At 53.9% G+C, this 25,649-nt stretch overlaps 3 gene segments (V, D, J or C); 2 read left to right on the forward strand and 1 right to left on the reverse strand.

Annotated features, from left to right (window-relative positions):
* Positions 1–25,649, forward strand: part of LOC101948672 (immunoglobulin heavy constant epsilon-like) — a 375,427-nt gene that overhangs the window by 243,968 nt on the left and 105,810 nt on the right.
* Positions 1–25,649, forward strand: part of LOC101947277 (immunoglobulin heavy constant gamma 2-like) — a 193,920-nt gene that overhangs the window by 140,316 nt on the left and 27,955 nt on the right.
* Positions 758–17,136, reverse strand: LOC135975427 (Ig mu chain C region membrane-bound form-like). The segment is given in 9 exon segments: positions 758–766; positions 4,192–4,331; positions 9,636–9,968; positions 10,468–10,797; positions 12,472–12,786; positions 14,076–14,396; positions 14,704–15,030; positions 15,633–15,941; positions 17,130–17,136. Coding segments are annotated over 9 exon segments (2,091 nt in total).

The raw sequence follows: 25,649 nt of genomic DNA on the forward strand, positions 1-25,649 counted from the left end.
CAAGTGTGGCCAGGACAGTGCGCCGGCAGCTGTCAGTGTGGACAGACGGCAGCCCTTTTCCCTACTCAGCTGTACGAAGACAGGTTCACCTCACAGCGCTGTACAGCTCCAAGTGTAGCCAAGGCCTAAGGTTACTTAGAAATCAAGCCACTACACAGCCAACATTCATAACATCGAATACAGAAATGATACAAATAGGATTAATACATTCAGTAGCTCATAACCTTTACACAGATATGTTACAGGGCATATGTAGCATAAAACACATTCGGAGCATATTTCCATAAAGTCTTATGGCAGGTACCGTCACACGAATTATTAACTCGTTTTATTTTGGATCAAACACAAACTTCCTGTGCAAGTTGCAAGTTAAACAATGGAGCAAATGAGAGACGTTTCTCCTTCGCCAGAGTCAAAGTTGAAAAGACCTCAGGACACTACAGACCTACGCGCACAAGGAAATCCAGTCCCTGCCATGGGATGGGGGTGGAGGATTGAGGGGCTCGGGGCTGAGTTCAAGCTCCAGCGTGGGCTGCCCCATGGAGATGGCCAGGGAAGGACTCTGCCCTCCCTGCTCTGGGCTCTGCTGAGCTCAGACCCTTCAGCGGCCGTTGTCGCGCCCTCTGAGCTGCCGTGGAACATGGTCCCTCCAGGTGTCCGGAGAGAGGGCAGGAGCCCGGGAGGGCTGAAGATGGAGGGAGGGAATGAAGAGGACGAAGCAGTGCTGGCCCCCTCCTAGGAGCCCGGAGCTAGGCACTCACCGCACCTGTGGGACACAGAGAGCAGAGGGGTTCAGCCGGTGCCGTTGGACCCGGCGCTGGGTTCACGCCCAGCATCCTACGCTGGGAGAGCAAGGCCAGAAGGGACCGGTGGGACCATCCAGCCTGTCCTGCTGCATAGCACGGGCCACGGACCTCGCCCAGCCACACCTGCATCCTGCCAGGGTGTCTGGGTTGAGCTGGAGCTCAACTTCCAGACAGAGACACCAGCCTTGTCAAACCGCCTCAGGAAACGGCCACCGCCCAGCGGGTGCCGCACACCAACTCCCTGGAGCCACAGCCAGGGCCGGCTTTAGGCCGATTCAACCGATTCCCCTGAATCGGGCCCCGCCCCTAAGAGGGCCCCATGCCCAAGCCCCGGTACGGCGTACCAGCAAGAGCCAGTGTGCCGTACCGGGGTGGCCCAGCTTCCCCAGGGGGCAATTTAAAGGGCCTGAGGCTTCCAGCAGGGGCTGGAGCCCCCGGCCCTTTAAATTGCTACCAGAGCCCCACTGCTGGAGTCCTGGGGTAGGGCTGCGGGGCTCTGGGGGCTATTTCAAAAGTCCAGGGCTCCTGTTCCTTCTACCACCCGGCCCTTTAAATAGCCCCTGGAATCCCGCCGCTTCCCCAGGGCTCCCACGGCTATTTAAAGGACCGGGCGGTAGAAGCAGGGGAGCCCTTTAAATAACCCCCAGACCCCTGGGATAGCGAGGGGCTCAGGGGCTATTTAAAGGGACGGGGCTCCAGCTGCCTCTGCTGCACCCCCTGCCTGCAGCCAGCCCTGCACCCCCCGCCCTGCCCGCAGCCAGCCCCTGTCTCCATCCAGCCCTGCACTCCCTGCCTGCACCAGCCCAGCCCCCAGCCCTGCCTGCAGCCAGCCCTGCACCACCTATCCACAGCCAGCCCCAGCCGCACCCCTTGCCCTATCTCCAGCCAACCCTGCCGCACACCCCTGCGCTCCTACCTGAAGCCAGCCAGCCCCACACACACCCCCGCCCGCACCAACCCTGCACCCCCTGCCCTGTCTCCAGCCAACCCCTGCCGCGCCCCCTGCCTGAAGCCAGCCAGTCCCGCACTCCTCCGTCTCCACCCCTGCCAACCCCTGCCGCACCCCTCTGCGGACCTGCCTGAAGCCAGCCAGCCCACCCCACACCCCCCTGCCTCCCGCCAGCCCCTACCCTGCCTCCAGTCAGCCCCATGTCCAGTGGTGCCCTGCAGTTCCCAGGGCAGTAACCCTGCACTCCTGCTTCAATCAGGGTGGCAGGGAGCAGCTGGGACCCACACATGTGCACACCCCCAAGGGAGTGGCAGGGACCCACACATGTGAAACAGAGCTCATTAATAACCAATCAACAGCATATATGACGCAATGTACATAATATATAATTTTATTATTTATATAGTTATGGAAAATAAATAATACATGGCAGAAATTAAAGACTTTTTTTTACATTTTTTTTTAAGTCATCCCTGCCGGGGCCCCGCCAAAAATGTTCGAATTGGGTCCCGCACTTCCTAAAGCCGGCCCTGGCCACAGCTGTCTAAGCCGATTCGGCTTCTGGTTCCAGGCTATTGCACCATGTCCCCGCCACAGAACCGGCTTCACAGGCTCCTATGGGCCTTGTGCATCTGGGCCCCACGACTGATCCTTAATGACCATGGCGGAGTGGTTAGTGATTGACGCTCATTGATCCTTGCTCCGTGAACATTTGTTCTGGCTTCTGAATTAGTGATCATTCATTTTTGGTCATTGATCATTAATTACTGATTCTTGATAAGAGATTATTATCAGTTGATAATTACTAGCACCTTATTGATGGTTGATCCTTGTTTAACATTAATTACTGATCTGTGAGTGTTGATTATTGATAATTCATTGCAGATTAATGGCTATTCAACATTAATTACAGATCACTAGGTACTGACCAGAGACAGCCAATCCCTGATTACTGATTTCTCAGTGATAAATTATTGGAATTGATAATAGACTGTTGATTCTTATTTATTGATCACTGCCATAGCAACCCTGATGGGAACTCGTTAATTAGTGATGACGGGTGGTTGATCATTAACAAGTAATCATTCCTGATTATCTCCGATTGATCGTTGCTCACGGTGAGGAATCAGGGCTGGCAGCAGAGCCAGTCCCAGGCGACCTGACGCGCGCACCCGGCCTGTAGCTGCCTGATCGGCTCCGCCCTGATTGCTGGGCAGAGTCAGCAGACCGGCTCATAACCCAGCAGAACTTCAGCCGTTGCCCAAAGTATTTCCCCAGGGCTGTGATAGCGGCTGTGTCGGATTGTTCCAGCCCTGCTCCTGCCTTGTTCCCGTCTCGGTCCAGCCCGGCTCCTGTCTGGCTCCAGCCCGGCTCCTGCCTTGTTCCCGTCTCGGTCCAGCCCAGCTCCTGTCTGGCTCCAGCCCGGCTCCTGTCCTGGACCCAGGCTGTCCTCTCTCCAGGTAACCTGTTCCTAAACCTGGGCTCTAATTCCTGACTTTGGTTTTAGCCTCTGACAACCATAAAATCATAGACATATGTGACAGGGAGAGACCTCGAGAGGTCACCTAGTCCCATCTCCTGCCGTGAGGCCGGACTAAGTAATAACTAGTCCATCCCTGACAGGTATTTGTCTGACCTGTTCCTAAAAACCTCCAACAATGGAGGCTCCACAACCTCCCTCAGCAATTTGTTCCAGTATTTACCCAGCCTGACAGTTAGGAAGTTTTTTCCAGTGTCCAACAAAACCGGCCTTGCTGCAATTTAAGCCCATTGCTTCTTGTCCTATCCTCAGAGGATAACGAGTACAATATTTCACCCTCCTTTTTGTAACAACCTTTTTGTATTTCAAAAATGTTATCATGTCATTCCCCCACCCCGGCTACCCCAGTCTTCGCTTCTCCAGACTAAACAAACCCAGTTCTTTCAATCTTCCCTCACAGCTCATGTTTTCAAAACCTTAAATGATTTTTGTTGCTCTCCTATGGCCTTTCTCCAACTTTTCCACATCTTTCCTGAAATGTGGTGCCCACAACTGGACACAAGACTCCAGGTGAGGCCGTATCAGTGCAGAGTAGATTGGAAGAATTACTTCTCGTGTCTTGCTTATAACACTCCTGCTAATGCATCCCTGATTTTGTTTTTTTCCGACACTATTACATTGTTGACTAATATTTAGCTTGTGATCCACTATGACCCCCAGATCCCTTTCGGCAGTACTCCTTCCTAGGCAGTCATTTCCCATTCTGTATGTGTGCTACTGGTTGTCCGTTCCTAAGTGGAATACTTTGCATTTCTCCTTATTGAATTTCATCACTGAGTGTGGGTGACTGAGTAGTTCCCGAGGATGGTTGGTGGCTCATGGGGGGATAGATTACTGAGCGCTGGTTATTGCTAGAAGCAGTGAAGCGTGACCATGAAGGTAGCTGTGGCTATTACCTTAGCCAGCGTGACGCCGGTGCTGTACAACAGGCTGAGCAGGAAGAGAGCAATGAAGGCAACAGGTGTCCAGAGACCGTCAGATTCCTCCTCTCCCCCTTCAACATAGACGCCGTGGTCCTCCACCAGGCAGTGAGGAGCTGGGGATCAGATAAACGGGCCGGTTAGAGAGGCCTCTTCGTTAAGCCAAGGAGCTGAGTGGGCCCAGCAGGGAGCTCCGATCTGTGCTCTTGGCAGGAGTTCCTGTCCAGGGCCAGAGACAGAGGGTTCCCTGCCAGGAGAGACCGGCAGGCTGCAGGTGGAGACCCCCCGTCACAGGCTGCAATTCTCAGAGCAGCCTCAGGGATTTCAGCCCCCAATTTCCATCAAATTTAACGCCCTTTGGCTCCTTTACAAACCCCAGCCAGCGGCATGACATGCCCCTCCCCGAGCATGGCCTCCCCCTCCCTTGGCCAGCCTGGGAACTGGGCTGAGACCTGCCAATGCATAACTCGATGGGGCCATGCACACCCATCAAACAGCAGCATCTTCCCAGTCAATGCCAGCTTGAGCCGTACTGGGACCGGTTCCCAGCCAGTAGCAGCACCATAGGGAAGGAAGGCATCTCATGCGGACTGAGTAAAGAAATGTCCCAACTCATTCCACGTGGGATACCACTCAGTAGGAGGTTTTCCAGTTTGGGCTCCATTGGGAAACCATTCCCAAGAGTTGGAAGGACTCACAGCCCAGCATTCCCTGAGCCCATTCAAGTGTCTTGTCAATGGTGTGAACGTCAACTGGGAAATGGCCTGGAGCCTCCTCAGTTTAGTACACAGCTGGGCAATCAAAGGACTGGCATGAAAGGCCTCAGCTGTCTGGATGTACCAGCTGAAATCATAGTTCACTCACCAGCGCACCAGCCTGGGCCTGGGCCATAGAGTTCGGTGGTGGATAATTGAAGTGACCTTCCCAGCTCTGAAACCTTGACTGGTGCATTTGTAGATCTTAAGGCAAGAAGGGACCATTACAGCAATGAGCCTGACCTCCTGTATACCACAGGCCTGAGAATCTCACCCAGCTACCCCTCTATGGAGCCCAATGACTTGTCTTTATCGGGAGCAATGGGCCCCAGGCTGGATGTACAGATCTTGAGATGGAGACTCCACCGCTTCCACTGGAAGTTCATTCCAATGGTTCCCTTCCAGACTTTGTGCCTGTCACGGGGTGTGCAAACCCGCACTAGCCAAGACAGGGTTAATCCCACCCTAGTGGGGGAGGAAGTCCTGCCCCTCAGACCATGCTAAGCACGCTCCAGATGCTGTGCTGGTGTAAAGAAGAGCAGCCCAGCTCAGTCTGCACTGACTGCCAAGGAGGAAGGACTCAGTCGAGGCTCCAGCCCAGGGGCCATTACAGCCCTTGCCTGCGGAAGGCAGAGATCTAGAGACACACACCAGAGACCTGTTGCCTACAGCTGACAGCTGGAGTCGGAGTCCCAGGGAATTACCTGCGCCGAGGAGCCCGGAGACCCCGACGTGATATGGACTGCAGCTTCAGGAAGCCCGGTCGGAAGTGACCCAGGGAGGTGGAGGGAGTGGTATCTCCCACCCGTGTAAGGTCAGCATGTTGCAGTGTTGCAATGAGGGCAGGAAACAATAACAGAATATTTGGAAATGGCAGAGGTGCTTAATGACGTCTCTGTTTTGGTTTTCATCAACAAGGTGTGTGGCGATTGGACGTCTAACATAGTGAATGCCATTGAAAATGAGGTAGGATCAGAGGCTAAAATAGGGAAAGAACAAGTTAAAAATTACTTAGATAAGTTAGTTGGCTTCAAGTCACCAGGGGCTGATAAAATGCATCCTAGAATACTCAGGGAGCTGACTGAGGAGATATCTGGGCCATTAGCGATTATCTTTGAAAAGTCATGGGAGATGGGAGAGATTCCAGAAAACTGGAAAAGGGCAAATATAGTGCCATTCTATAAAAACAGAAATAAAGACAACCCAGGGAAATACACACCAATCAGCTTAACTTCTGTATCCGGAAAGATAATAGAGCAAATAATTAAACAATCAATTTGCAAACATGTAGAAGCAAATAAGGTGATAAGTAACAGCATGGATTTGTCAAGAACGAATCGTGTCAAACCAAACTGACAGCTTTCTTTGACAGGATAACAAGCCTTGTGGATGGGGGGGAAAGCAGTAGATGTGGTATATCTTGATTTTAGTAAGGTTTTTGATACTGTCTCACATGACCTTCTCATAAACAAACTAGGGAAATGCAACATAGATGGAGCTACTATAAGGTGGGTGCATAACTGGTTGGAAAACCATTCCCAGAGAGTAGTTATCAGTGGTTTACAGTCATGCTGGAAGGGCATAATGAGTGGGGTCCCACAAGGATCAGTTCTGGGTCTGGTTCTGTTCAATATCTTCATCAATGATTTAGATGATGGCATAGAGAGCACACTTATAAAGTTTGCAGATGATACTAAGCTGAAAGGGGTTGCAAGTGCTTTGGAGGATAGGAATAAAATTCAAAATGATCTAGACAAACTGGAGAAATGGTCTGAAGTAAATAGGATGAAATTCAATAAGGAAAAATGCTAAATACTCCACTTAGGAAGGAACAATCAGATGCACACATACAAAATAGAAAATGACTGTCTAGGAAGGAGTAATGCAGAAAGGAGTCTGGGGGTCATAGTGGATCAAAAGTTAATTATGAGTCAGCAGTTTAACAGTGTTGCAAAAAAAGCGAACATCATTCTGGGAACAGGAGTGTTGTAAACAAGACACAAGAAGTAATTCTTCCGTTCTACTCCGCACTGATTAGGCGTCAACTGGAGTATTGTGTCCAGTTCTGCATGCCACATTTCAGGAAAGATGTGGACAAATTGGAGAAAGTCAGAGAAGAGAAACAAAAATGATTAAAGGTCTAGAAAACATGACCTATGAGGAAAGATTAAAACCTGGGATTGCTTAGCCTGGAAAAGAGAAGACTGAGCAAGGACATGATAACAGTTTTCAAGTACATAAAAGGTTGTTACAAGGAGGAGGGAGAAAAATTGTTCTCCTTAACCTCTGAGGATAGACAAGAAGCAATGGGCTTCAATTGCAGCAAGGGAGGTGTAGGTTGGACACTAGAAAAACCTTGCTATCAGGGTGGGTAACCACTGGAATAAATTGCCTGAGGAGGTTGTGGAATCTCCACCATTGTAGGTTTTTAAGAGCATGTTAGACATCCCTGTCAGGGATGGTCTAGATAATACCATGAGTGCAGGGGACTGGACTAGATGAGCTCTCAAGATCCCTTCCAGTCCTTTGAGTCTATGATTCTATGACTCCCGCTGACCCAGTGGTGGACCACTCCACCACTGCTAGGGCCCTGGGTCAGGACCCAGTGGAGTCAGGTGGGCCCATGTCCCCCTACCCTGGGCATCATCCCTCTGGTGACGGCCCCTGGATTTGGCCATTACACTACACTCCCCTGCATTTGAGGGCCTCTCTATTCACTCTGACTCCTAGGCCACGCTCCCCTGCACCCAAGGGCCACTATATTGATTCTAGCCCCTAGGAAACAAAATCCTGCACTCGCGGGCTGATATATTGACCCTGGGCACTAGGCCACACCCCTCTCTGCTCGTGGGTGGCCGTATTGTCTCGGCCCATTAGGCCACACAGCCCAGAACCCAAGGGCTGCCGCTTAGATGCTGGCAATTGGGCTGCATTGTGGTGAGGCCCAGGACAGTCCAGTAGACTGTATCTGCAGTGTCAGCACAACCCTGATCCACCCCGCAGTGCTTTATTCCCCAATTTTTCAACCTTCTTTTTAAATATTGGACCAGAGAATGGCCACGCTGCATGGGACAAATGGTCCATCTACCCCAGTATCCTGTCTTCCAACAGTGGCTGATGCCAGAGGTATCAGAGGGAATAACCAGATCAGGGCAATTACTGAGTCATCCATCTGTTGTTGTACAGTACCAGCCTATGACAGACAGAGCCTTAGGGACAACAAGAGCTTAGGGCTGTGTCCCTGACCATCTTGGCTAATAGCCTTTGATAGACTTCTCCTCCATGAACTTGTCTAATTCTTTTTTGAACATAGTTATATTTCTGGCCATCACAACATCCCCTGACAACTAGTTCTACAGGTTGACTCTGTTGTGTGAAGAAGTGCTTCCTTGTGCTCTTTTTTTAAACCAGCTGCCATTTAATTTCATTGGGTGACCTCTGGTTCTTGTGTTATGTGAAAGGAAAAATAACACTTCCTTAATTACTTTCTCCACACCAATCGTGCAGTATTCAAGCTGTGGACATACCATGTATTTATATAGTGGCATTATGAGATTTACTATCTTATTATCTGTCCCTTTCCTAATAGTTCCTACCATTGTTACCTGTTCTGACTGTCACTGCATGTTAACTCCAGAACTCAATGCTGTATTCCTAACCCCAAACACAGAGGTGAAATCACTTCCCCTGCACACCACCCCATGGTCATACATCCAGGGACAGAGCTGGTGGGAATGGAGGCTCCTAACTCAGTCTCACCCTCCTGCCTAGCTCCCTGCAGACATAACACCAGATTCCTGGGGGCTCTGCCTCTGCACCTTATGTGGTCAGGGTGAGGACGCATCTCCGAGGAGCTCTGACGCCAGAGTGGCTAGGGCTACATTGCTAGACAGGTGCAATGGTTAAGCAACAAATCTTGGAGATGGGGAATCAGGGCTCTATTCCCACCTCTCTCACTGACCTGCAGTGTGACCAGAAAGAAGCCACTTAGGCTGGGGTCTTTAAAGGACTCTTAGGAAATTAGGTGCCCATAAAATAAACTCACAAGTTCCTTGGGAGTTGGGTGTTACACTCCTTTCTATCATCCCAATTTTAATCCCTTTGTGCCAAAATATCCCCTCCCAGCCTCTCTCTGCTTAGAAACATGACACTGCATGAGGATGGATGGATAGAGAGAGGACACTGCATAATTTTGCATGTATGAATGGATGGATATGGTAGAATCAAACAGAGAGGTATTGCAGAGGGTAGGATGGATGGACGGATGGATGGATGGATCCTGTGGAAGGATGAATTGATGGAGACAATCCATAAGGAAAGGAGGATGGCTAGAGAGAAGAAAGAAGGGTGGATGGATCCATCTAGATATTGTGGGAGGAAGCGTGGGTGAGTAGATAAGACACAGAGACAGTCTCTGCCAGAAGACACACGCTTCATCACAAACTCTAGCATGTTGCATTTTTATTTGGGCATATTCCACACACAGCCAGGCTCTGTACTCCAGAGCTACCACAGCTTTACACACAGGCTAAGAGGAATCCCAGACCCCACGAGGTTTTGTGGCATCTCAGATACGACGTGAGGAGCCCACGGGGCTCTGCTCTCAGTAGCAGGTGACGTCGGTGTCGGACAAGATCACAGAGACATTGACGGCGGTGGGTTTACCGGAGGATTTGTCCACCCTCCGGTGGATGAAGGTCATGGGCAGACCCTCGTGCCCCACCACGCAGGCATAGGTGTCCCCCCGCTCCCATTCGGACGCCAAGACATTGAGTTTGCTGTAGATGAAGTAGAGCTCCTCCTTCCCAGCCTCCCGGACGGGGACGATGTTGGTGTAGGCTTCCTGGGGCACGGGCTGGTCCTGCTGGGGCCATGTCACCAGGATCTCTCTGGGCTGGAAGCCGGAGGCCAGGCAGGTGATGGTGGCTGATTCCCGGAGAGACAGCTCCTCAGTGTGAGGAGGGGAGATGTAGACAGAAAGGGCCCGGAGGGAGACCACTGCCATGAGAAACAGCGAGGGGTTAATGCTAAGGGTTGGGACCCAGGAGTCCTGGCTACCATCCCCCACCCTCATCACCCTGCTATGTCCCACTAGACCCCTCCACTCCCCTCCCAGACCCATGGATAGAATCCAGGAGTTTGGGCCACACTAACCCACTGGATCCAAATACCTTCCATGAAAAGGGCTAGAACCCAGCAGTCACAGCGTCCAGTCTCCCTATTCTAACCCACTACATCCCACTTCCCTCCCAGAGACAGAACAAGAACCCAGGAGTCCTGACTCTCCGTCCCCTTCAATCTCATAAATTTGCACATTTCGACCCACCCAAAAATGTGTAACTCCCTGTCCCAAAGACCTGAAGCTGGATCAGAGCTGGCGCCCCCTAGAGACAGAAGGTCCCGTGTCCCATTCCCCACACCCTGTGCCAGCCACTCCCCACAGCCTGCAGCCGGATTGGAGCTGGCGCCCCCTACAGGGGAAAGGCTGAGTTCTTACTGTGACTTTTGCGGATGGTCTTGACAATGGCCGACGGGATGTCTTGGTGCTTCACGGTGCAGGTGAACTCCTCCCCCGCCTGCCACTCCTCCACGCACACCCGCAGGATGCTGGTTGCACTGTAGGTGCCATCTTCCTGCAGCACCGGCTCCCTGGAGACCACGGCCAATGGGCCCCCGCTACCCCGGTTCCAGGAGACCTCCAGGCTGCCGGGGGTCTCCATGCCACTCACCAAACAACTGATGGTGACATTCTGTGCTATGTAGAGATCCTCCAGGGAAGGGGGAAGGAGAGAGACCTCCAGAGGGTGTCGATTACAGTTGCTGACACCTGGTTGGGAGCAGAAGGCAGCGTTGAGGGCTGGGCTGAGCAAATATTTCAACAGGCACCAGGTGGTAACTGAGTGCCTCTCTCTCAGGGGTGCAAAGCCCAGGGGATGTTTGGGAAAGGGGCTGAGGGTCATTGGACTTGTAAATAGGGCACTGGGTACCCTGCTGAAAGGGGCAGGACCCTCATCTTATGGAGCAGTGGGAACAACGGCTGAGATTTTCCAGCCAATCAAGGGATAGGGATTCCTGGGTCCCATTATGGTTATTTGGGTATCTGGGTCCCAGGAGCAAATCTGAACATCCTCGGTTTTCTTGGGAGAAAGCCCCATGGTGGAAAACATGGCTGGGGACAGAACTGCGGTGGTTGCTCAACTCAGGGTCCTTCCAGCCAGAAATTCATGAGCTTGATGACCTGCCTGAGCTCAGCATAATTATCCCCATTTCCCAGAGATGGCAGCTGGGACACAGAGGACAAATGACCTGCCCATGGTCATGCCTGGCACCCAGACCTCCTGATCTAACCACTAGACCCCACACGGCACCCACAGCTCAGGATGGAACTTGTCTTTCCCAACCCCTACCCCCTTCACAGGCAGAAGGGCCATTTATATTTCACACCCATGGTCTGACAAGATCCCTCAGGGCATGAGTCCACCAATTCCCACTGCAAACTGATGGGGGAGGGGAGAGCTTGAATCTCTCTAGAAATCTCAGCCAGGGAGCCCAGACTGATTGGATCCCTGGCACACAGGGACAATGTCCTCCATTGAATGTTCTCTAAAGGATACGCATGGTCTGGCTCATGAACTAAGTTTGTAAAGTGGATGCTGCTGGAGCTGGGATTCCAGATTCATATGGACGCCCAAGCCCCACTGTGGGGCAATGGAGCTGAGGGGTTTCTCCCTTTTATTTGCATTAATTTGTTGGCTTCTGAATCCGATACGGAATCTGCCCCACCCCAGCTCATCTTTTCCTTGAGAACAGATTTTAATTGGGTGCCTGTCATGGCTGCAGATCCATGAAGACATTCTTAATATGCCGACAACAAATTTGAGGAATAAGAAGGGGCCATAAGGACAAAATTGTGAATCTGCCACTGTTGGAATCCATGTACAAGTGTGAGGCAAACAACTGCCCAGGGGATCCATGGTTAAGAAGGAAAGAAAATTTTCTGTGAACCACCTCCCTGCCATGAAAGACCTCCATGCACTTTCTGCAAGAGCAAGAGTGTCTATCCCAAAGTCTTGACCAAAGCTCAGCCCAATAAGATTACATTCTGCACTCTCCCTTACATACCCTTTTGCAATTAGGACAGTTTTCCTGCACTTCCTTCAGTGATGATGGGGTCTGTGAAGCTGTGGAATCATCTCATCCAGGGGTGGGTTGGGATCCCTATTAATTGGGGCATTGCAAATTGGATAATGGCTTGGGAATACAGGGAATTCTCCTGCACTGGAGTGGAGGGGGCGTTCCCCACCCAGCTCAGGTTGCAATAAAACGTGCAGTTCTTAGTTTCACCAAAGACGGCATCATAATGGAGATAGAAATCCTTCATTGCCACCCCTCCCACCAGGGCTCACATGGAGTCATGCAGTTGTTCATGCCATTGGCTGGATGGGATAAGAAAGCGTGTGGACATCCCCAAATTAATACCTGACTCTGAAAATCCACTTACCGAGGGTCACCTTTTCCACAACACTCTTTGGCTGTTCCATGGCCGGGTGATGCACCACGCAGGTGTAATTTCCTTCTCCTCCAATTTTGTCAATCTTCAGGATGCTGTAGGAAGAGAAGGTGCCACTTCCTGACACAGGGCCATTGTTGTAACTGGACTTGAGTTCTGGGGAGTTGTTCTTCAACCATAAGATGCTGATCTCTTCTGGGTAAAAGCCACTAGCTTCGCAAATGAGAGTCGAGGAGACTCTGTTCCCGGAGATGTCTTCGTGGTAGGCTCGGGAGATGGTGATTGAGGGCTCCTTCTTCCTGATGCCTAAATGAAAAGGAAGAGGGGGAAGAGAAGAACAAGACTTGGTTTGCATGGGTAAGTAAAGGACTTGGATCCAGCAGATATCACTGTGTGAAGGGGCCAGGGACGGCAGTTGTTCAGGGTATGTGTGCAGCTAGACCAGGCCAAACAAAAACCCAACCATTGAGCATCAGCTCCCTTGAAACTCAGAGATCCTGGACCGTCACCCAAACACTCAACTGAACTCCCGAGACTTCCCCGCAAAATGCACAGTGACCTTCCACATCCTCAACCTTAAACAGCAACAACTTAACATCATCATCTTCATCACCATCATCATATTCATCTTCTTCACCTCCCTTGTCTTCATAATCACTTCCTTCCTCTTTATCTTCATCTTCCTCAGATCAAACTCTTCATTATCATCCTCTTCCTCTTTATCTTCATCATCTCCTTCAGCATTCTGACTTTCTTTCTCTTTTTATCCTTCGGCATCTTCATTTCCTTCTTCATTGTCATCGACATCATCTTCGTCTCCTTTGAGATCATCATCAAGATTGTTATCCTCAGCTTGGTTTTACAGTAACACAAACGGATATGGTGCTTTGAGCTAGTCCTGCATCCCCAAATCTGAACCCTCACCCCAAACCTTGAACCACACTATCTCCTCTTCACCCAAGTCTCCACCATGCATCATCATGACATTGGGTCACCAACCCATTTTCTCACTCAGATGGAGCCTCTTCCCTCCTTCAAATGCTCATGGAAAAATTCAACACAATTGAGATTTTCAAAGACTGCCTTAAGGACTGGACACATTGGGCATTTCAACAGGATTTGGGCACCTAACTCCACTGGAGATTCTCACCAGAAATATCCCTAAAAGGCCAGATGGCGGGTGACAAGCACCAGCCTGATTTCCTGAGGTAAGAAGTACATACGCACATCAGAACAGAGTCACAAATAGGACACTAAGTCCCTAACAGGCCTCATCCCCGTTTCCCAGGGAGCCGAGGGAGTGAAATTCTTGGAGGAGCTGGAAATTCATGGTAAGGCAGGGAATAGTGGGGAAACTGTGCACGTGGAAATTAATGAGAGATTGAGAATGAGAGCTTCACAGGGGAAATACTAATTACACCTGCAATACACCCTTGTGCTGAGGACCTAGGCTCTGCTAAAGTCCTACTTGGGGGGTTTCACTGGGACTTATTGCCTAGGCTGCCTAGGACTTGTGCGGGGTGAGTTTCACCCTCTAATCCCAATTAACAGAGACTGGAGTTTGCCTTTCCCTTTGAGATGCCAGGGCTACTCACCTGTGTTGCTCATGGTTATGTCCTGGGTTAGTTCTCCACAACAGGGTGTGGTCACTTTGCAGGTAAATTTGGTGCCTTGTCCCCATTGTGCCAGCGACACAGAGTGAGAACTGACCAGGCTGGTGGTCCCGTTGCTGTTCATCTTGAGGGGTTCTGTCTTCGCCGCGGAGCTGACTTTCCCATCCACTTTCCATGAGAATCTGCTGGCTGCTAAGTCATAACCCAGAACTAGACAGGTAACGTGACCAGAATTTTTGATGACGTCTTCATAGGAGGGTTTGGTTAAGTAGATGGTTGGGTCAAGTGAGCTTCTGAGGCAGGCTGAGAAATGCAAAGAGATGGCATTGACCAGTTCAAATAATGTGGAAAGGCAGAAAAAGACTATTGAAATCTAATCTAATCTAATCTAATCTATCCATCCACCTCCATCAGAACACTCATAGTCTCCATCCCATCCATCCAGCCATTGTATCTCTTTCTCTTCCCATCCACCTACAGTACCAGTTTCTCTACGGTACTCCTATGTCTCCCATCACACTGGTGTCAAGGTGCAGTCCCACCTACCCTTAGGCAGGGCTGGTTTCTGAGTAATTCTCCACCCCCCGTCCCTGCCATGCACGCCCCTCACCCAAGCACTTGCTGGTGTTGTGCATGGAGAGCTCTGTTCCCACTGCTGGGTGGGTCACTTGACAGGTGTAGACGTCCCCCTTCTCCCAGCTCTGCTTGGTGACGTTCATGCGGCTCTGCCCCATGTAGAAGCCGTCTGTGCCCATTGCAGAGGACAAGGCCGGGGTGGGGGGGCTGCTCTCCTTTCCATTCACCAGCCATTTCACGTCGGCTTTGCCGGGTTTGAAGCTCAGGAGGAGGCAAACCAGCTCCAGCTGGCTCTCTGTGGAGCTGTCCTCACAGGTGGGGGCCAGCAGGTGAACCTCGGGGGGCCTTGTCGAACCACACGCTGAGAGCAGAGAGAGGGGAAAACACAGTCCAGTGTCACGCTCTGTAGATCCCCAGTCCCCTTCCAGAGAGAGCACTAACCCTACAGTCCTCCCAGCGCTAGAAAAAAACCCACCTTGTTGGGTTTGGGTGAGGGAGAGGGGGAGGGAGTTAGGCAGTGAGCAGAAGTTTTCCCCTGTACAGAAGGGCCAGCATGGGGCTTAGGTACCATTTCACCCAGCTGCGTGTCTAAGATTTCCCAAGGTGCCTAAGGGGTTTGCATGCCAAGTTTCCATGGGAACCAGGTGCCTAAATCCTTTAGGCGGGGCTGAAAACTCTCCCCCTTAGTGGAACATAGGTCTCTGCCCAGGGGTGCCTTTCACCCGAAGGTTTTCCTCGTTCGGGGGTCCATGGAGGGGGCGCTGGGGGCAGGAGTTCTGCAGTGACAAATCACCAGGGCTCAGCGTGTTTCAACACTGGGCCAAACTTTCCCCAGTCGTTCAGGGTGAGATTTTTCCAGAGGCACCTACAGGATGTGGATTAACATTAACTGGCTCCCAGACCCTCTAGGCCCTTTGAAAATCTCAGCCTGGCTGTCCTGTCCTCCCCCACCGCATGTCTTACATTCCCGAGGGAACGTCTTCGACACTGTCTTTGCTGTGCCTGGATGCGTCACATCGCACTGGTAGGTGTCGCCCTGCCGGGACCTGTCAGGGAGGATCAGCAGGCTGCTCCGGGTGTGGAGCCCGTCGCTCATCGTCACCTCTGGGAAATCCTTGACCCCCTGGGTCACTTTGCCAGAATTCCACGTGATGTCCACTGGTGATGGTAAATAGCCAGTTACGAGGCAAGCCAGGCTTGTGTCCGGGGGAGCACTGCCAGTCTGGGTGCAGCAGGGAACCAGGGGGAAGACGGACGGGGGGGTGGATTTTGCTGGAAAGATAAAGAGAATATAAGAGAAACCATCAAAAGGGGGAAATCAGAAAACCATGTCACTGATCAACCCACATCCGTCTATCCACCTCCTTCTATGGCCCGGTGGCTGTATGGCCCAGTGGTCAATTCACTGGAAAAGGAGTCAGGACTCAGGTTTATTCCCAGCTGCTGTGGGACCTTGGGCCTGTCGCAGACCTTCTCTCTGCCTTTCACTTTCCATTGTGCAGGGGTGTGCTAGCACTCGGCGAAAAACACGAGAAATGGGATTCGGACCTCGGCTCTTCCAGTGTAAACCTGGAGCAACTCCGGTGGAATAGCTCTGGGTTTGTGCGAGTGATGCTGACAGGAGACTCTGGTCCTTTACAAGGCACAAACATTCCCCAAGCACCTCCCAACCTGAGTCCAGCCCTCCTCAGCTCTCAAGTGTGAAGTGAGCATCATTACCCTCATTGAACACATGGGGAAACTGAGGCCTGGAGAGATGACGTGGGTTCCCCAAGGTGACAGAGGGAGTCTGTGGTAGATCTGAGAACCGAAGCCAGCTCCCTAAGGCCCTTCCTCTATTTGACCGTTAGTTAAAGCTAGAGAAGAGCCCTCCATGAATCATGGATGGATGAGACAACTCAACACACACTTTCTCCTCCGGTCCCTGCCCTTCTGTGCACACAGATCTTCCAAACCATACACCTCGGCATCTGGGCTCTGCAATCTGCCTCTCCGGGACACTGACAGGTCTAGGGGAGATTCACTGAGGGTGAAATATTCACTCCCAGGTGGTTTTCCCAGCTTTGCAGTATTTTGGGGGCTGCAGTCCTTATTTCCGAACGGTGGTGAACTCTCCATGACTCGGCATCTTTAAACCCAGCTTCGGCCTCTCTTTCTAACTGCCCTGCTCGACCAGAAGGTGGGGGCTTGGGCCAGAAATTGCCGGGGGACATGCCAATCACAGTGATCCCTTCTTGTGCCCTGAAACTCCACCAATCGATGAGTTCTAAACACGTCAAATTGCAGTGGACATTCCACCACCAGTCATGGTGTGAGGAACCACCCAACTACTTCTCACCACCTTCACAGGAGCAAGGACGAGAAGAGACCCTTTGTATAATAAAGACAAACTGCCAAAAGACATTAAAAGAAAGAAAAGATGCCAAAAGGGAGACAGGATACTTGTGTACAACTACGTACAGGACATCTATCTAGCCCCATACATGCCCACTATCAATCTATCCATCCTGGGTGGGTGGGAGTCAGGACTCCTGGGTTCTATCCCCAGTTCCAAGACAGCCATAAAGTCTCCTTCTTCACCCTCCCGCTTGGCAGGTTCTGAAAAATACGCCCCAGGAGGCCTCAATCTTTTCTGAGCTCTGTGGCCTTCGTAACTGAATCTCTGGGGAAAACCTACCAACAAACAAACAAACAACACAGGCTGTAAGGGGAAGTTTACACAAGTGAAAGTCACACCGAGGTTGTTTTTTCACCCCAGTTTTAGGCCCCTGCACTCACCCACCTGTCCACTTTTCACACCTTCTCACCAGATGTAACAGTGAAAGCTCCCCAGAGGGCATCATCTCTTGTTCTCAAGCTATAATTATCTTGACTTCCATCAGGGGGAGGAGAGGGGATATCTCACAGGCAAAGATACCTCAGAAGAGTTACGCGACAGACACAGAGCAGAGCTGGACTCTTGGACAGAACCCCCCGGTCTACAGTGCCGGACCACGACCAACATGGCCAGTGATTTGGTGAGTCTATCACAGGAAAGGGGCTGCTGTTCGCTTGTCACATGAGTGCAGAGGGTGTTTTTACCCTGTCAGAGATAAATGGGGTGGAGAGTGTGCTAGAGAGGGGAGCAAGACGCCTGGGTTCCCTCCCCAGCTCTGGGAGGGGAGTGGGGTCTAGTCGTTAGAGCAGGGGCTTGGGAGCCAGGACTCCTGGGTTCTCTTCCCAGCTCTGGGAGGGGAGTGGGGTCTAGTAGTTAGAGCGGGGGGTTGGGAGCCAGGACTCCTGGGTTCTCTCCCCAGCTCTGGGAGGGGAGTGGGGTCTAGTCGTTAGAGCGGGGGGTTGGGAGCCAGGACTCCTGGGTTCTCTCCCCAGCCCTGGGAGGGGAGTAGGTTAGAGCCAGGGCCTGAAGCCAGGAGTGTTCTGACCTATGAAGGGCAGTGGGGTTCGTCCCCCTGTGTGGACCCGATACCAGGGCCGGGTGCAGCACATGGCTCCCCTGCACAGCCTGGATATGCTGCGGAGGTCAGGACGGGTAACACAGGCCAGGCTGTGCCCCCCAGTAGAGACGGGGGAACAGACGTGCTTATCTCACACTCCACCTATCAGCCGGGATAACAGCTTTGAAAGAACTGTAGGGAGCAAGCCCAGGGTTGGGCTAGCAGAGGCTGCAGGTGGGGAGTGAGGATGATCAGATAGCAAGTGTGAAAAATTGAGACGGGATGGTGGGTAATAGGCACATATATAAGAAAAAGCCCCCAAAATCAGGACTGTCCCTATAAAATCGGGACATCTGGTCACCCTAGGCACCAGCAGAGCTGGGGGGAGCCCAGGGCTGTGCTAGCAGGGGCTGTGGGTCGGTAGTGAGGGGCACCAGCAGAGCTGGGGGGAGCCCAGGGCTGGGCTAGGAGGGGCTGTGGGTCGGTAGTGAGGGGCACCGGCAGAGCTGGGGGGAGCCCAGGGCTGGGCTAGCAGGGGCTGTGGGTCGGTAGTGAGGGGCACCAGCAGAGCTGGGGGGAGCCCAGGGCTGGGCTAGCAGGGGACTGTGGGTCGGTAGTGAGGGGCACCAGCAGAGCTGGGGGAGCCCAGGGCTGGGCTAGCAGGGGCTGTGGGTCGGTAGTGAGGGGCACCAGCAGAGCTGGGGGGAGCCCAGGGCTGGGCTAGCAGGGGCTGCGGGTCGGGAGTGAGGGGCACCGGCAGAGCTGGGGGGAGCCCAGGGCTGGGCTAGCAGGGGACTGTGGGTCAGGAGTGAGGAGCACCGGTGGTGTTTGGGGGAGCCCAGGGCTGGGCTGGCAGGGGCTGCAGGTCGGGAGTGAGGGGCACAGGCACAGCGGGGGGGACAGGGCTGGAATAGCAAGGGGCTCCTGGTCAGGATTGAGGGACACTGGCAGAGCTGGGTGTGGGTCGGTAGTGAGGGGCACCAGCAGAGCTGGGGGGAGCCCAGGGCTGGGCTAGCAGGGGACTGTGGGTCGGTAGTGAGGGGCACCAGCAGAGCTGGGGGAGCCCAGGGCTGGGCTAGCAGGGGCTGCGGGTCGGGAGTGAGGGGCACCAGCAGAGCTGGGGGGAGCCCAGGGCTGGGCTAGCAGGGGCTGCGGGTCGGGAGTGAGGGGCACCGGCAGAGCTGGGGGGAGCCCAGGGCTGGGCTAGCAGGGGACTGTGGGTCAGGAGTGAGGAGCACCGGTGGTGTTTGGGGGAGCCCAGGGCTGGGCTGGCAGGGGCTGCAGGTCGGGAGTGAGGGGCACAGGCACAGCGGGGGGGACAGGGCTGGAATAGCAAGGGGCTCCTGGTCAGGATTGAGGGACACTGGCAGAGCTGGGTGTGGGAGCCCAGGGCTGGGATAGCAGTTGGCTGCAGGTCGGGATTGAGGGGCACAGGCAGGGCTCGGTGGGAGCCCAGGGCTGGGATAGCAGGGGGCTGCGGGTCGGGAGTGTGGGGCACCAGTAGAGGTGTTGGGGGAGCCCAGGGCTGGGCTAGCAGGGGCTGTGGGTCAGGAGTGAGGGGCACAAGCAAGGCTGGGGGGGAGCTCAGGGCTGGGCTAGCAGGGGCTGCAGGTCAGGAGTGAGGGGCACCAGCAGAGCTGGGGAGGGGGCAGGCCTGGGCTAGCAGGAGCCTGGGGGTCAGGACTCAGGGCCATTAGCAGACGTGGGGTGCTCAGGGTTGGGGGGCTGCAATTAGAGGTTGGGGGAAGCAGCTTAATTGTTTCTAAGGGGATTTAATTGTCTCCAACCAAAAGCTGTCTAACCTGAGGCACAGATTTCCCCTTTGGCATGTCCCTTGTCGGAGGTAACCCCCTGAACTCAGCGAGTGCAGGAACGCGTCTCTCTGAGCCGGCCCTGCCTCCCTCCACCAGCTCTGCGCTCATGGTCCGTGCTGAGAGCCCAGCCTGGGGCTTCCCAGCACAGCGAGAGGTGAGCTCGGCTGCCTGGGGCTGGATGGAACTGGCAGCTCAGAGGCGACAGCTCAGAGCTCAGGTTCCTAACTTGGCCTTAGAGCTGAGCTGGCCCCGTTTTTGCGGCGCGCTCAGCTGGAGACGCATTGGGCTTCCCTTCCGGGGGGACGAGCTCTGACGTCTCCGGCTAAAGCCCACTGGAGATGCAGACCCCGGTAAGTGCTCCCCAAGGCGCCTCAAGTTGGGCATCTAGAAATTGGGCAGCTGGAATTCTTGGGAGATTTCTCCCGTAGAGTTCGGGAAAGTGTCCAGAAAATCTTCATCCCAATTGGTTAGAATCTGAGTGGTTTCTTGAGTGGGAATCTGGCTAGAAAGGTCGTGAGCTGGGGGTGGTGATCACCAGACGATTACTGAGTTTGGGGGAGGGAAGGTTTTTTACCCTAACCCCAGAACGATGACCCTAAACCAAACCTTAAACCCAACTACTTAGACCCCCAACTCTGTCCTAACTCCCTAACCATGACCCTAACCCCAGTGTCCTAACCCCCGACAGATGCACCAACTCCTTAACCCAGAGGCGGGCAAACTTTTTGGCCTGAGGGCCACATTGGGTTTTGTAAATTGTATGGAGGGCCAGTTAGGGGAGGGGGTCAAGGCCCGGCCCCCACCTCCTATCTACCCCCCTTGGGACTCCTGCCCCATCCAACCCCCACGTTCCCTGATGGCCCCCCCCCGGGACCGCTGCCCCTGAATGCCCCCTGCTGCCCCATCCAACCCTCCCCTCCTTCCTTCCAGGATGGTCCCATAGTCCGGATGTGGCCCACGGGCCATAGTTTGCCCACCTCTGCCTTAACCCCAACACCGTAATCCTTGTCCTTTCCCTATAGTCCTATCCTCATCCTTAACCCCAGCTCTCTAGCCCCTACTCCCTAACTCTGACCCCCAACTCTGACCCTCTCGTCAAACCCAACCCCTAACCCTAACGTCCCCACATTATCCCCCGAACCCTGACTTTAGATTGCTTAGGCTGCAACGGTCCTGGGATCAGTAGAGTCCTCATTGTTATTTCTCTGTAAAGCTCCTGGTGCGACGGGTCCCTGGTCCTAGATTGGGTTTTCAAGACCACTGTGATACAAGTACTAATCACCAATTATACCCCTAACCATAACCCAGCTCTAACCCGAACCTCCCCACCTTGACCCTCTGAGCACTAGGGTTTCTGTGTCTCCAGTTGGGTATCAAGCATCCCAGCATCAGAATTATGAGTCATCGTGGCAAACTGACCCCTTGGGATAGGACCCAAGAGTCTCACTAACTCCCTCTGGGAAATGGCAGCAGAACCGGTTGGTATCTGTTGGTTGAATGGCTGCAAAATTGGCTAGAAATCCAATCACAACACGTCAAATATTGAACTTGAGAGTGGAAAGGTATTTGACCCAAACCATTAACCATCACCCTTAATTCTATCCCTGCAACCTATAGCCCTTAACCCCAGCACCTAACCCTAACCGCTAACCCTTAATCCTCCTCCCCGTGTATAATTATAACCTGAACTCTAACCCAAAGGGCCCATATGTCCTGGGTTGAACTAGACAGTCCCAGTCCTTCCTACCAGTGTCTCAAGTGAGTTCCCATAACTCTAACGACATGTTTTTGAGATACAGAATTGCAAATTGGCCACTAGAGGCTGATGATGTTAGCAATGAACCTAGGAGCCTAATGAGAAGATAACATTTAATATTCGTACCCAAGCTAAAATTGTTAGAAGAACATCAGCTGGAGACCTGAAGACCAAATGTAAGTGGTACAACACTTCTTTGGGGAGCCCAGAAGTGTCCCCCTATTTCAGTTCCTTGGTCAAAAACTTGAGTTGTTTTCTAGCTGCAGACGCTGTGATTTCTCCAAGGGGAATTTCTCTGCCACTTCGCCACCTAATTCCCTTTGGTTCCTCAGGAAAAACCCAGTGCAAATTACTGGGAACAACCCTCCACGCTGTGAAATTAACCCGTGTTACTGCTGACCAGCGGCACAGCACAATGCATCAGCAACTCCACAGAGCAGAGGTTGGGACACAGGACTCCTGGGTTCTCTACCTGGCTGTGCCACTGACCTGCTGTGACCAGGTCCCTTCCTCGCTCGCTGCCTCAGTTTCCCCTCTGACCCTTCCTTTATTTTGCCTATTTGGCCTGTAAGTTCTGTGGGGTAGGGACTGTCTGTCATTGTGTCTCTCTGCACCACCCGGTGTAATGAGGCCCCCGATCACAGACTGGGTCTGTTTAGCACCAAGTGAATTGGGGGCCCTGATCCTGGTCAGTCTGTGACACAACCTGGAAGACAGGGGGCAGCCTATCTCAGGCACCCACTTACACACAGAGATTAATAAGACCTTGCAACTGTCACTAGTCTCAGCACAAACTGTGCTGTGCTGAATGGAGCAGAGTGGGGCTCCGCTAGGGGACGCTCTCCCCCGGCATTGAGTGCTGGCCCCAGTGCCACGCTAGGGCCTGTGCTGCACGGAGCGGGGCAGGGGCTCGGTAGGGGCTGTGTCTCATGGCCTCGCTCTCTCTCCCTTTGCAGCTAGCAACACGGCCCCGTCTGTCTTCCCCCTGACCTCCTGCACCGGCGAAGTCACCACGTCCCAAGTCACCTTCGGCTGCCTGGCCAAAGGATACTTCCCCGAGCCGGTCACCATGACGTGGAGCCCAAACGTCGGCTCCTCGGGCGTGAAGACCTATCCCTCCATACTGCAACCTTCCAGCGGCCTCTACTCCCTAAGCAGCCAGGTCACCGTCCCGGCCAGCAGCTGGAAGTCTAACACCTATAACTGCACCGTACAGCACCAGCCCACCAGATCCAGCATCTCCACGGAAATCCCAAGTAGGGACGGCGCGGCGCAGCCCGGGGGGAAGGGAGGGGTTGGGGGGTCTCTCAGGGCCCTGCTCTGGTGACTGCTGCAGGGAGAGAGGATGGGAGCCTGCTAGTGCTGTGAGCTGATGGAGTCGCTGTGGTGGGTGGGTGGAGAGAGAGAGAGACACCACGCCAAGAGAAGCGATGGGTGCTGCAATGCAGGGAAAGGGGCAGAGGGTGCCAAACTGGGCACCGGGCTGCAGGGAGCAGGGGGCTCAGCAGGGGTCTGTACAAAAACTAACCCATCACCCTTCTCCCAGAGACCATTAAACCCACGGTGGAAGTCCTCTACTCCTGCACCACCAACCCAGGCCCTGTCGAGCTGGTGTGCTTAATCTCCGGCTTCTACCCTGAGACTTTGACGGTGGAATGGCTGTTGGACATTGGGGACGGCATGTCTGGGGAACTAAAGGGTCACACTGAGCCTCCCAAGATGTACGCCGACGGCACCTTCAGCACCCGCAACAAGGCCAGTGTCCCCAAGGACAAGTGGCTGAAGGTCAACAAGTACAGGTGCCAGGTGTCCCAGCCGGGCACCACCATCAAAACGCAGGGCTACACCCACAAGTGCGAAGGTGACGCTCGCCGGCACTAGGCTGCCTACGAAGAGGAGGGGCAGTGGTGGATTCAGAGTTAGTGCGGCCCTGTGATCAGCTTCATTCTTGGGGCCCCACTTGGGGCCCAGCCAAGAGAAAGAACATTCTCTGTCATCTGCCCCCGCCCCCATTTTTCATTCTTGTTTTCTTCATCCTCCTCCTGTAAGTAATAGCAAGTAAATGGAAATAAAGTGAGGTACCTTGATTGTTCTTGTAGTCGAACTTATTTTTCCACAGACCACTTGAAAATTGCTGGGGGTCTCAGCGGACACTTAATGATCATTCCAAATATTGTTTGCATTGTTAGCTAACTATTGTAAAGTGCTTTCGATAAGAGCACTTTATAAAAATAATGTAAACAAACATTGGGGTGCGGGGTCTGGCCAAGTCTACGGGTGCAGGAGGGGGCTCTGGGCTGGGGGTGCAGGGTCTGGGAGGAAGTTAGGGTGAGTGGCTCAGGGCTGGGGCAGCAGACTGGGGTGTGGAGCGCTTACCTGGGGCAGCTCCCGTTTGGTGCGAGGGGTGCAGGTGGGGATGTGGGGGGCTGCAGCAGTCAGGGAGGGCAGGGGGCTGGAGGTGTGTGAGGGGGGTGCAGGGTCTGGGAGGGAGTTAGGGTGCAGGAGCGGGCTGGGAGTTGGGGCAGCACCATTTGGTGTGAGGGGTGCAGGTGGGAATGTGGGGGGTGAAGGAGCTTCTGTTTGGTGCTCAGGGTGGGCATGGGGGGGTGCAGGAGTCAGGGCTGGGGTCATAGGGGTGCTCCCATCCCCCTGCCCTACCCCACCCTAGCCCCCTACCCTGAGCGGCTCACGGCAGGGGGTTGGGGGGTTATGTGTAGGGGGAGCAGGGGGGGACCAGGTTGCTGCCGCCGCAGCTCCCCAGCCCTGGGGCCCCCTGTGCTTTACTATAAATCCACGTCTGGTCCTGCCGGCTCCAGGGGCTCCTGCTGCAGGCTCCACCCACCCGGGCAGCCAAACTACCCCTCCCCCACCTCTTCCCTGCCTCCTCCCCCAACCGCTGCTTCCCCCGACGCAGAACTGCTGTTTGCCAGCGCTCCGGTCGCTCCTGGAGAGAGGGGGAGGGGCGGGTCCACAGCACACTCGGGAGAGGAGGCAAAGCAAAGGCGGGGCCTGGGCACTCCCCCTACACAGGGGCAGGGGCTGGGAGCACCCCCACAATCCCACCCCACATCCCCAGCCCCCTGCCCTGACTCCTGCACCCCCGTCAGATCCCCCCCACCCTGATCACCAAATGGGAGCTCCTTCACACACACCCCCGCACATTCCCACCTGCACTCCTCACACCAAATGGAGCTGCCCCAGGTAAGCGCTCCACACCCCAACCTCCTGCCCCAACCCTGAGCCCCCTCCTGCACCCTAACGCCCTCCCAGACTCTGCACTCCCAGCGTGGACTCCTGCACCCCCCTCATGTACCACCACCCCTACCCTCTCTGACACCTGCACCCCCCTCACACACAGCCAGCCCCCCCACACTCCCTGCCCTGACTCTGGCACCCCCCCATCCCCGCCCCTGCCATGAGCACCAAACGGGAGCTCCTGCACCCCCTCCCCACTTCCAGCGATTTTCAAGTGGTCTGTGGAAAAATATGTTCGACTACAAAAACAATCAAGGTTCCTCACTTTATTTCCATTTACTTGCTATTACTTACAGGAGGAGGATGAAGAAAACAAGAATGAAATGGGGGTGGGGGGGGCGATAACAGAGAATGTTCTTTTTCTCGGCTGGGCCCCAAGGAGGGGCCACAAAAATGAAGCTGATCACAGGGCCCCAGTAACTCTAAATCCACCACTGGGCAAGACCAAGCTTCTGCCCCCGCAGCTGCCCGGCCCTGGGACCCCCGTCATTGGGGGAGCCCGTGCCAGGGCACCCTGTGATTTACTGTAAATCCGCCTGTGGGGAGGGGGACACCAGCCTGGGATGGAGGGGGGAGAGGGGTGGGTAGAGACTGGGATGGGTTTGCCAGGGCAGACCTGGCCTAGCAGCTGACCTGGGCTCTCCTGTCCCCAGAAGAAACAACATCTCCCAGCAACATCCAGGTCTTCCTTGTGCCCCCGTCTCCCGCTGCCCTGTACGTG

The sequence above is a fragment of the Chrysemys picta genome, chromosome 13 (genome assembly GCF_011386835.1).
Source record: "Chrysemys picta bellii isolate R12L10 chromosome 13, ASM1138683v2, whole genome shotgun sequence".
Taxonomy (NCBI): domain Eukaryota; kingdom Metazoa; phylum Chordata; order Testudines; family Emydidae; genus Chrysemys; species Chrysemys picta.